The sequence below is a fragment of the Carcharhinus amblyrhynchos genome, chromosome 5 (genome assembly GCF_965287045.1).
Source record: "Carcharhinus amblyrhynchos chromosome 5, sCarAmb.v2.hapA, whole genome shotgun sequence".
NCBI classification, from domain to species: Eukaryota; Metazoa; Chordata; class Chondrichthyes; order Carcharhiniformes; family Carcharhinidae; genus Carcharhinus; species Carcharhinus amblyrhynchos.
Window position 1 is genome coordinate 53,054,805 of NC_137328.1, and position 12,775 is coordinate 53,067,579.

General features: G+C 42.3%; 1 protein-coding gene across 1 annotated transcript in view; it reads left to right on the forward strand.

The window, feature by feature from the left end:
• hsd17b3 (hydroxysteroid (17-beta) dehydrogenase 3) overlaps positions 1 to 12,775 on the forward strand; it is a 65,012-nt gene that overhangs the window by 26,023 nt on the left and 26,214 nt on the right. The window contains exons 6-8 of the mRNA XM_080189677.1: positions 2,522 to 2,566; positions 3,367 to 3,401; positions 8,850 to 8,931. Coding sequence (XP_080045803.1) covers positions 2,522 to 2,566; positions 3,367 to 3,401; positions 8,850 to 8,931 — 162 coding nt within the window. The remainder of the gene's footprint in view (positions 1 to 2,521; positions 2,567 to 3,366; positions 3,402 to 8,849; positions 8,932 to 12,775) is intronic.

Sequence of the window (12,775 nt, forward strand, 5' to 3'; positions counted from 1 at the left end):
GGAATCTTCCACTCGTTCCCGTTGTCAGGATCTTCCGATTGTTCATAGAATCTACACTGCAGAAGGAGGCCGTTGAGTCTGTACAAATCACAATCCCATTCAGACCCTAGCCCCATAACCCCATGCATTTACCCCAGCCAGTCTCCCTGACAGTAAGGGATAGCTTAGCATGGCCAATCCACCAAACCCACACATCTTTGGAGTGTGGGAGGAAACCGGAGCACTGGGAGGAAACCCACGCAGACACAGGGAGAACGTGCAAACTCCAAACAGAGAGTGATTCGAACTCGGGACCCTAGTGCTGTGAGTCAGCAGTGCTAACCACTATGCCACCATTCCCACCATCAGGATCTTCTGGTCCTGCCGACTGACCATCGCCACAGGTTCCCCAGTGATGGAGGATGTGAACAATGTGAAACCCTGTTGACAGCAGCAGGACCAAATGGTGGGACTCCTCCACTGCTGCAATACATGCTGTGGCTGGTGGGGGGATGGGGAGGGGCAGAATCCCACTCAGTATGTATATGGCTCCATAAGTGGTTTTGTGATACTTAAGTTAAACATTTTCTGGCTATTTAAGGAAAAAAGTTGCTTTTAGAGAATTGCTAAAGTATAAAAATCCTGAGGCATGTGGTGGGTTCCTGTCATACATTTGCTAATACTTTGAAAAAAGATTACGTTATTGATTTGAAATCATATCTCTGTTAAGTTTTATCATAAAATGTTTGTCCAGCTTTGTCAAGACTACATAGCAGATTTTCTTTGTCAGAACTATCGAAGTGTGCCCCTGATGCTTCCTCGCTTACCTTGTGGGGTATAAATGCTGCTCTCTGCCAGACTTTTCAATACCCACTTTGAATCTAACTGGAGTGTTTCCCTCTGCTGTTAGCAGCAGCTGTGAGTGGGATTCTCCCAGCCTTATGCATCATGGGGAACACCCCCGCCAGCCCAGCTGTTCAGAGATTGAGGCACCCAGTATGCTGACAGACAGACCCAGTATGCTGACTTCCGTGAGAGAGAAAGGAGAATACCTTCTGCAGAATGAAGTAGTGCTGTGGTTTGGAAGCTTGCCAAGTAGCCAGGGGACAAGGAGATTAAAGTGACCAGGCCACTTCAAAGTTTTCACAGTACACCGACCAGAATGAAGACTTTGATCAGAGAGATGCCTGAAATCACTACACCAAGATTTCCAGATTTTCCAGGGCTAGAAGGGGTGGTCTAGCCATAAGATCCCCATCCTTGAGGAGAGTGCCAAGGTTAACTCCTGGATCTTTGGGGGACCCTTCTTCTGCAGACTGGCAGCAGCAGAGGAGCACTTAGGCACTACACTTATCTCCTTGACCCTCATCAGGGTCCAAGCGCAAAGTCCATGATGCTCATCACCAGCACCAAAGCCTGCCCAGTGCAGATCCCAGAGGCGAGTGAATGGCAGAAGGGCTTTGACTTAGGCTTCAAGCCCGCTAATTACATCCAAACTATACCTGATTGGGATGGGCAGGGTGGGCCTGCCCCTGAAACTCATGCAATTTAAAAAGAAGCAGTTGTTCAGTTAGAACCCTCTGTGCAATGGTAATGGGCCTGAAGAGGTGGACAGATTATATCCCTTCCTCGAGCAGTTACATTTTGTATTTGTTGGTATTGCTTTACAATCTACCACCACTTCTTTTTCATGATCCTTGGGTCAAGTGGTAGTTGAGGCGAGAAGCAGAGAAATTGGCAGGACATTTTGAACCCACTATTATGTATATGTGACACGGTAGCTGAGGGCTGCTGTGAATGGATTGGAGGAAGATTCCTGCTGGTTTGTGGTGGTACTGGCAAGACTGGGAATCTGGTAGTCCTACCCTACTCCCATTCATTTTCTGTTGTCCAAACCTACTGCTTCTTGACATAGGAAGAATACTTGGATGAGAAGTGTTGATGCCTTTAACCCAGCCAGAATCTGTGGTTTTTGGAAAGGTGGTGGTGGGGTGGGGAAGTTGGGGATGGTGGGGGGTGGATTTCAACGTAATTCGACACAATTCTGAAGTGGAATAATCATTGATATGTTTCTACAGCTGTAATACTTGCATGATTGTTTTTTAATTGTAGTTGCACCGTTAGATAGATGTACATTGGTGATTAACTGTTTTGAAGTTTCCTGCTTGGTAGCTTCAGGGTTAACACTCCAATGGGCTGGATTAACCTCCCTACTTCCATCACTGCTCAATGGTAAATTAAGGCTGGAGTCCTTCGGCCATCTGTGTCCCACCGCCGCTGCCAGAGAGGATGGAGAATCTGGCATTCACAGCAGCAGGACCGGAGAATCCCGCTGGCATGAACGGTTGGAGAATCCGCCCAATATTGTCATTTGACTGTGGAGAAGACAGTTTCAAATGTTTTGTATTATTAATTTTAATTTTGTGAGAAAACCTGAATTATAATTTGCTATATGAAAATGTTAGTGTGTGTTAAGACTTGTCCTAGTGCTGATTCTAATCCTAATGTATCACTTTCTGATCTTTCTGTGTCTGTACATTAGACCATCGATGATATGATCGCTGTTAATATGGTATCTGTTGCCAAGGTATGTAGTCTAGTGTTTACAATTTGCTTATCTTCTCCCAGACGTGCGTGACACCAGGTAGTTAAAGTTGACATTTGATGGTTATTATTTCAAGTTTTTGGGTCTGTTCTTGATTATGTCATGGCTAAAATCTACAAACAAAAAACATTTGTAATTGTTAAATTGCTATCATTAAACAGGTGTCTTAGTATGTCATGTTACGCAAATACAATAATTTGCATTCTAATACCTAGATAAATGTGGATTCTTATACCACAATGGCAAAGTCATTGTAAATGAGCCTATTGCAAGTTTGAAAAAGTGGATTGATATGAAAATGAAGCTTTGCCTGTTTTTAGTTTAAATCTGAAGTTTATAAATTTTAAAAGGGGATTCAAGAAGGTAATCAACATTAAAAAGTTGTAGTACAGGAGAAGGAAGGGAATCTGTTGCCTGTATCCATCCTTGGCTGATGAATTTGAATCATGTTCAGATCATTTCTGAACATCTAGTACAGTCACTAGAGGCCCTGCCAAACAATGTGATAGTGTATCAGCTGGAGGAATTTTCTATGGTGATAGATATGCATCAGTCTGTTGCAGCCAATGTGGAAACAGGAAGCAGACACCTTTAACCCCCAATGAGCTAAAATATCTCTCATTCTACTGGGCACTGGGGACTAGATATGCTTTCATATCAAGGTTCACAATTCAATTTTGTGGTATGATTTTAGCACAGTTGAACACTGTCAAAAGACATACATATTTAAAAAGATTTATAAAGTATATCTTGGCGCATTAGTCTCTTGCAATCATTTGCAGATGACTCGACTTGCTCTGCCAAAGATGAAACAGAGGTAAGGAATTTGAACTTTTTTGATAATCTGTGATGTCTAATTAGTCAGTAGCAGAAATCATTTTGTTTTATAATGAATTTGACATTATATATCCGTACAGTTAAACTAACAACAAAAGTTAATGGTAGTTAAGGCAGACATCACTGAACGTTATTTGTACTTAGCAGCTGTTTTTTTGTGTATATTGTTGTGGAGACCAATAGCACGAAGCAATTGAACGTCCCAAACAATCCCAGTGGAGGAAATGATTGCACAAGGTTTCACTTTTAAAACTTTATTTTAGCAATCAAATGAAAAGCAACAAAGCAGGAAGGAGTTTCTGCAGGCAGGGAGAATTGGTGCTGATTGGGAGAAGTAATTATCCACCTGCAGTGTGTCATAGACAATTTTAAAATGTTACCTTTTATTGCCCATGATCAAATATATTTGTATGTGGTTGTGGATTTTCTTACCCTTGGGGTGATTGAGTCAATTTAAACAACTCAGCACAAGCTTTTGTGTATTAAAAATGAAGAAAGTTACTTTATTTCTCACACGCACTTGCCTTGAAGGTTAAACTAAAGCCTGATATCCCACTCACATGAATCATCCATGCTATCACATACACACACAAAAACTAGATATAATTGAAGGTAAGACAGTAACTATAAAAATAGAATTTATTGAGTCTCTGTTGTGGGCTCAATGTTTCTTGGTTGAGTTGGTGTTTTGGCTGGAAGTAAATTTGTAAAGTAGGGATTTCTCTGTGGCTACAAAGGCTACTGCAGAGATCTGCAAGAGGTTGAGGACTCAGGTATTTGAAACTCAGTTGATATTGGAATAGTTAAAGTCTCCTATTATGATTGCCCACTTATTCCTACAGGTGGAAATATGTCTACGTATATGTTTTCTATCTCCCTCTCATTATTTTGGGGGCCTGTATATACTCCTTTTTTATCCCTAAGTTCAACCCATAAAGCCTCATTTGTTAACCCATTTAGTACATCATCCCTGCTCACAACTGTAATTGATTCTTTAACCAATAATGCCATCCCCTCCTTTTTTGTCACCCACCCTATCCAGCTGAAAACTCCATATCCAGGTTTATTGAGCTGCCAATTTTTCCCCTCCTTTAGCCCTCCTTATAATAACATCACGCTGCCATGTGTCTATCTGTGCCCTTAGTTTATCTGCCTTGTTTGTGATACTCCTTGCATTGAAGTATAAACTGCTCAACCCAGTCAATTTCCTTTGCTGGATGTTTTTCAGTCTTCATTTTTGTTGTCTTTCCAAGTTGCTGACCACATCACTAATCAAAAACTTGCTTTCCAATGATCTTGTAATTGAGTCTGTGTCTATATATGCCGTGTCTGTGAAGCCAACAATGGAGCAGCGCTCCAAAAGCTCATGACACCAAATAAACCTGTTGGACTTTAACCTATTGTTTTGGGACTTCTTACTGTCAGTAACTAAAGTTCTACCTCCCACTTCCTTACCTGAATCTGACCCATCTAAGCCTACCTTTTGGTTCCCATTCCCCTTCCATACTAGTTTAAAACTTTTCCAAAGGAACTAACAGAAATCCATCTGTGGTTTCTGAAGCTTTTTGTGTTAGAAAAGGAGAATTCACATTTTTACAATGACAGTGTCATTGGGGTTTTGTTTATCTCTTGGCTGGCAAACACTGAGTCAATATCAGAAGGAGGTTCCTCTTTTATCTCTGGAAGTGGGATAACATTTTGTAATCTATTAAAGTATCTGATGTATTCAGAAGCCACTTTGAATTTCAGTCTTTTGAAGTGTCTTGAAAGAGTTACAATATTGCTGTGGTAGTATGGCTGTAATGAGGGCCAACTGGGAAATTTCTACATAGCTCCAAACCTCCAACCTCTCTTGATGCCCTCTATAAGTTAACCCCCAATGTTATCCCATTCATCTGTTAATTCATTTATGTTCTTGGACTCCCATCAATACTACCCCCTCCCATTCATGAGAATGTCTCACCATAAAGAACAGCCTGATGGTATAGCGATGCTTCCTTCAAGTTCTCTCCCTGGCCATCCAGGAAAGGCCAGATGGGAACAGGAGGCCCTCCTGCATAACTAAGGCAGCCTGGCAGAGGAGGTGATTATGTCTTTGGAGCTGGAGGGCTGGTAGATAGCTGGAGAAAGGGAAGGGTGCTAGGTTGTAGTCAGCAGTGCTGGACTAGCCAACCAGCAGAATGAGAATGCCACAAGCTGGTGTTGACGTGTCAACATGTTAGAGACACAAATGAAACTGTCGTTTCCTGATAGTTTGAGCTTTTTGTTAAATGTCTTTTTGCTGTTCACCACTACAGGACATCACCACATTCTGAAAAAGCAAAAGCCAATAGTGCTAACAAACAGCTCCACTTCTGATTAAGGTGAAGAACCTCTGGAGGATGCACTGCCATCTGCTTCTCCCCCAGCTGTATAGTTACACTCATGTGGCTTTCCAAAGGTTTGTGTCTAGGATCAGGGATACATACTCTTGACCACTTCACAGACACATCCCAGCAGCTGAAGGAAGCTGTGATAACTGAGGCTCCTGAATTGTGGGAGGAGGACTGTTTGGGATCAGGCCCGTGCTGAGCCCCAGGCTGATGCTCGGCCCCTGTTCTCAGCCACAGTAAGACAGCTGGAGATGCAGAGACAGGCAGGGAAACATCTGGTGTTGGTTTCAGAGACGATGCAGAACCTTGCGTGGATGGCGGAGGAGTTGGGCCAAGCCTTGGCTTCCACCATAGCTCTGGATTATGAGCGGATAACTTCCTTCACAGAGAATTTTGTGACCGTTGTGGGGAGCCAGCTTTATTACACAACCCATGCGCACGAAAAGCTGCACTCTGTACTCTAGCCATGGGCTCAGCACAGCTGTGACACTGTGAAAGGGGAATGAGCCAACTGGATCTCCCTGTCAGTACCCCTTCCCGTCAGGGACACAGGGAGGTGCCTTTGCACACTGGGAGGAAGCAGGAATCACTGTGGGGGAACACTCTTGGGACATTCCTAGGGTCAGTGAGTTCACCTCATCCTCTGCTAATGACCTAGAGCGACAGCAGGTAAGGCTGAGGAAGGTGCCCCTGCCTCAAAGCAGGAGAATCCCAGCAGTTCGGGAGTCTCAGGCTTTAGGCCATCAGAGGCCAGCTGCCTCATTGAACACAGTGGAGTATCGCTTTCAACTACTAATGTTGATGTTGTATCAACATATAGTGATTGTAAAAAAAAGATGAAGAAATATTAAGGGCACAGTGGTGGCATGGGTGTTGAGACATTGTTATGTTATGCATATTAAATATATATGTCTATATACATTCATAATATATTTTGTTCACTTGAGTATTGTGCACATTTTAGTGACGTGCTTCTTCAGGCAGCTTATTGCACTGGCATGTGTTATGTTTGGCATTTGTTGCTCAGTGTAGGGACTGAGGGACACTTGACCTGTGTCAGAAACAATCTTTATTGGATGTGATTTGTATTCTCAAGGCTGAATGTGACATGGCTGAACACGTAGCATCTACTGACCTCTTCATAAATGATGTGCCAAGGAGTCTGGCTCAGGTCACTAACAGGCTTGAGAACTGGTGAGCTGCCTGTGCACTCATGGCCTTGACATTATGGGCAAAGAGAAAGCCTCAGAAAAGCTTCATTGATTCAAGTGCCAGTGCAATTATTTTGTACATATGAATTTTTAAAAATTGAAGGCCAAATGAATTGATTTAATGATTTTGAGCCAACTTCAAGATCTGTATCAAGTTGAATGTAATGGTAATTGGTAACCTATCTTTGTTGGTGAAATATTAAAGCTCATTTCTGTGATTCTAGACTACTGGGATTGAAGTTCCACACATGACTTTTATGGTCGTCCCTGACTAAGAAGCATGAAGGGCATAAATAATGTCGATATCAGATGACTTTTACCAATATTTTTCAAAAACAAATACTGTGTATGCTCGAAATCTGAAATAAAAACAAAACAATGGTGGACATAGTCAGCAAGTCTAGTAATACGTGGAGAAGGAAAGAGCTCCTGGGCTGGGTTTTATCCCGTGGTGGGTTTGGTGGCAAACATGCTGGGAAAATAGCCATCCCATTCTCCCCTCCCAGCGAATTTAGTGAACTTTAGTGAAGGCAATGGAAGCATCTTCTCTCGAGTCCCGACAATCAGCCTGAGAGGTTGGTGGTGGGATGGGGGGAGTTGGGGGGTGGGGGGGTGGGAAGTGGAGGAGGCTGGGACGCAATCAACTGAGCCAGTTGATGAGCCACTTGAGAGGTGATTTAGATTTTTGAGATGTTGCATTGAACACGAGCTGGGCCCACAGCCCAGTCAAAAAGATGACTTGGCAGCAGTGGGAGGGAGCTGTTCACGATGCTGCATAAATGGTAGAATTGGCAGAGAGGTGCCGAGCTTGCAGAGTGTTTCAGGGGGCAGCACTGTGGCACTGGTGGGATAGAAACTTTTAGGGGTCAATGTGGTACAGCAGGAGGGGGGTCCAGGCAGCTGTTCCCATGCAGTTGCTGCCATTGCTAAATACGGGGCTCAGCTACTCTGAAGTGGTAACAAGTAGTGACAAGGACCAATTATGCCAGCAGTACATGGAGTCCCTTGGTGCAGAGGGATGCCAAGGTATAAAACAAATCAAAAAAAAAGGCTACTTTGTCTCTCTTACAGAAGTTAGTTGCTACATGCTACATCTGGTCTTCTTGAAACATATCTGTGAATATTTTCTTCCCATTTTGGTCTAGACTAACTTGTACTGATAAGAGATAATTGTAACTGATTGCATGCCTCTGGAGCATTCCGTGCTTGGTATGCTGCAGACTCATTAGGTGGCTAGATCCTGGAAAATATTGGAAAATTCCTTTCAAGGACTTGAGCTGAAGTTGCTGTAGAAATATATTCATAGAAAACCCGTTCCCAATCCCAGAACTTGTCTTCTGTTAAATGCAAATGATAAATGCATTAGGGACATGATGTAATGACTCTGTGGTTAAAAAGGTGGATAATAGTTGTGCTGCCAGATTCCTGGCACATTATTTTTCATAAAGAACATAAGAACTAGGAGCAGGAGTAGGCCATCTGGCCCCTCGAGCCTGCTCTGCCATTCAATAAGATCATGGCTGATCTTTTTGTGGACTCAGCTCCACTTACCCGCTCACTCACCGTAACGCTTAAGGTGTGAGTACCACTTATGCGAAAGTGACTAAAACTTTGTTTGAAAGGATGGGCTTTGCGAAAAATTTTAAAGAAGCTTAAGAGTATCTGTGGGCAGGCATAGAAACGGAGTTCCAGAGAATGGGGCATGGTGGTTGAAGAGTGAAATGCCCAAACCAAATAATTAAATATTTTAGATCTAATCTAGTCTGTTTTCTCTTTGGAAAGAAAATGCAGGTTACCTGTAATATATATTTTGATCTTTTGTATAAAACAAAATTGTATTTTCAGACGGAAGGGTTTGATCCTGAACATTTCATCTGGTGTGGCTAGTTCTCCGACCCCACTGTACTGTTTATATTCTTCCTCTAAGGTGCGTTGTTTTAAATAAATAGACTATTATTCCATTTATTATTAAGTAAATAGACTATTAACTCAAGTAGGCTAATTTTTCTGAAAACTGTACTTTTTTGTACTTCTCTGTGACAACTGAATAAAACTATAGAATCAACAATAAGGCTGTCACTGGAAATTGCACTGGAAATCCCAGTGCAACACATAAATGGGATTTCAGCTGCATTCCCAGTGATTTTACAACAGTGTAGCAGGAGCAGCACTGCAAAAATTCCTGGCTTAAACCTCTAATTTCTGGACTTACTGTTCAGAAAAATATCCAGCAAGTGTTTTGGAAATTCAACTCATTGATTCCTAGTTCCTGTTTTCCAAAATTCATTATTTTTCTTTCTCAGAAGTCTTACCGTTTTGATTTCTAATGTTTTAGATCCTCTCATTGTGGAAATAGAATCAAATAACTGCTAATGGCCGGCAAAACTTTCCAATTCCTCCCCCCACACCTCATACTCATCTCAGCAGCCATATAATTTTATGGGACAGGTCAAAAAATATCCAGGGTCAATGAGAGGGAAAAAGTAGTCCATAAAATACCTCTGTGACATCCCCCCTTCGTGGGCAATTGAAACCACTCTAAGCCTTAGCTCCCTTCGATGTTAGACGACTTCTGCCCGAGTTTGGAACCAATCCAATTCTCTCTCTAAGACGTGCTGAGTCAGCACTCACCTGAGCAGTTAGTAATATATTTGATTTGATTTAGTATTGTCACATGTATTAGCACAGAGTGAAAAGTATTGTTTCTTGTGCGCTACACAGACAGGGCATATCATATATTTCAAGTCTTTGGGAAAAGAACAGCCTAACATGTCTTTCCTGTCTGAGAAATGGGAATAATCTCTCATTGAGAATTCTATCCAGCTCTTTTATTATTTTATGAATCTCTATCAGGTTATCCTTAAGTCTAAACCAAAAGCAAAAGAAAGAAATGCTTGTGTTCATTACCTTTCACAACTTCCACCTTTGCAGAACACCACTGCTCACTAGCCTGACCCTGACCTTCCTGATTGTGTGCAGTTTCAGTTCACCACCTTGTTCTCATGCTAATATCACTACCCTTGGCCTGCTGCACTGCTCTAACTCTACATTAAGTGAAATAAAGAAAAAAATTGCACTTATAACAGTACATCCCAAAGTTCTTTACAACCACTTCTGGAAGTCACTGTTGCAAGCGCAGTGTTTAGCACTGCTGTTCACAGCACCAGGGCCCTGGGTTCAATTCCCAGCTTGGGTCAATTTCTGTGCGGAGTCTGCACATCCTCCCTGTGTTTGCATGGGTTTCCTCCGGGTGCTCTAGTTTCTTCCCACAGCCTGAAAAACATGCTGGTTGGATGCATTGGCCATGCTAAATTCTCCCTCAGTGTACCCAAAGGTGCTGGAGTGTGGCGACTAGCGGATTCTCACAGTAACTTCATTGCAGTGTTAATGCAAGCCTACTTGTGACATTAATAAATAAACTTTAAATCTGGCAGGACATTTTTGCCCAGGAAGCCCCCAGAAACAGCAATGGCTTAATAACTAAATAATTTGCTTTTGTGATGTAGGTTAAGGGATAAGTAGAGGCCAGGGCTAATTATCCTAGTCTTCCTTGAAATTGTTTCAAGAGATCTTTATGTCCTGTTTAGAAAACAGACAGAACATCAATTTAATGTTTCATGTGTAAAGCAGCAATGCCTCTATAGCGTATGAGGTTGTCAGCTCTCACAATTGAACCTCTTGTCAAAACAAAACTTGATAACAGTATCCTTGAAATAAATTATTTTCTAATATTCTAACTCAGGTCAGAAACTCCAAAGTGTTTTATGAAGTCCGCCTGGATCATAAGTTTTGCAATTTGAATTCGGCTGGCGTAAGCTTGAGACATTTCACTTCAGGTTTGATTCAATTGACCCACTAAGGAGCTTTTTAATCAAACAAAATTTATTTAAGTTTAGCATTAACAATAACTTTTACCAATCATAAACAAGGAAAAAAGACATTATATTGTTGATTGATATTGATGTTGACGTTCTGGCTTTCTTTAAAAAGGGCTGCCGGGAAAAGCCTGGGAACTACAGGCCAGTGAGCCTCACATCTGTGGTGGGTAAATTGTTGGAAGGTATTCTGAGAGACAGGATCTACAGGCATTTAGAGACACAAGGACTGATTAGGGACAGTCAGCATGGCCTTGTGAGTGGAAAATCATGTCTCACAAATTTGATTGAGTTTTTCGAAGGGGAAAATAGATGAGGGCAGTGCAGTTGATGCTGTCTACATGGACTTTAGCAAGGCCTTTGACAAGGTACTGCATGGTAGGTTGTTGCATAAGGTTAAATCTCACAGGATCCAGAACGAGGTATCTAAATCAATACAAAATTGGCTTCTTGACAGAAGCCAGAAGATGGTTGTAGAGAATTGTTTTTCAAACGGGAGGCCTGTGACCAGTGGTGTGTCTCGGGGATCAGTGCTGGGTCCAATGTTATTTATCATTTATATTAATGATTTGGATGAGAATATAGGAAGCATGGTTAGTAAGTTTGCAGATGACACTAAGATTGGTGGCATAGTGGACAGTGAAGAAAGTTATCTCCAATTGCAACGGGATCTTGATCAGTTAGCTAGTGGGCTGACGAATGGCAGATGGAATTTAATTTAGACAAATGTGAGGTGATGCATTTTGGTAGATTGAACCAGGGCAGGACTTACTCGGTTAATGGTAGGGCATTGGGGAAAATTACAGAACAAAGAGTTCTGGGGGTACATGCTCATAGCTCCTTGAAAGTGGAGTGACAGGTGGAGAGAGTGGTGAAGAAGGCATTCGGCATGCTTGGTTTCATAGGTCAGAACATTGAAGATAGGAGTTGGTACGTCTTGTTGAAGTTGTACAAGACATTGGTAAGGGGGCAATTCTGGTCATCCTATTATAGAAAGGATATTATTAAACTAGGGTGCAGAAAAGATTTACTAGGATGCTATGGGACTTGATGGAGTGAGTTATAAGGAGAGGCTGGATAGGCTGGAACTTTTTCTCTGGAGCGTAGGAGGCTGAGGGGTGATCTTATAGAGGTTTATAAAATAATGAGGGGCACAGATCAGGTAGATAGTCAATATCTTTTCACAAAGGTAGGAGTTTAAAACTTGAGAAAGTGACCAAAGAGGTGGATGGGGGTAAGGCAGTTGACGTGGTATATATGGACTTTAGTAAGGTGTTTGATAAGGTTCACCATGGAAGCCTTCTGCAGAAATTGCAGATGTATGGGATTGAGGGTGATTTAGGAAATTGGATTAGGAATTGGCTGGCGGATAGGAGACAGAGGGTGGTGGTTGATGGTAAGTATTCGACATGGAGTTCAGTTACGAGTGGTGTGCCTCAGGGATCTGTTTTGGGGCCACTGCTGTTTGTAATTTTTATAAATGATCTGGATGAGGGTATAGTTGGGTGGATTAGTAAATTTGCTGATGACACCAAAGCCGGAGGTGTGGTAGATAGTGAGGAAGGGTGTCTTAGTCTACAGGGAGACTTGGACAAGTTGCAGAGCTGAGCCGAGAGGTGGAGGATGGAGTTTAATGCAGAAAAGTGTGAGGTAATTCACTTTGGCAGGAATAATGGATGTGTAGAGTATAGGGCTAACGGTAGGACTCTGAATAGTGTGGATGAGCAGAGGGATCTAGGTGTATGTGTACATAGATCCCTGAAAGTTGGGAATCAAGTAGATAGGGTTGTCAGGAAGGCATACGGTGTCTTGGCGTTTATTGGTAGGGGGATTGAATTTAGGAGCCGCAGCGTCATGTTGCAACTGTACAAAACTCTGGTGCGTCCGCACTTGGAG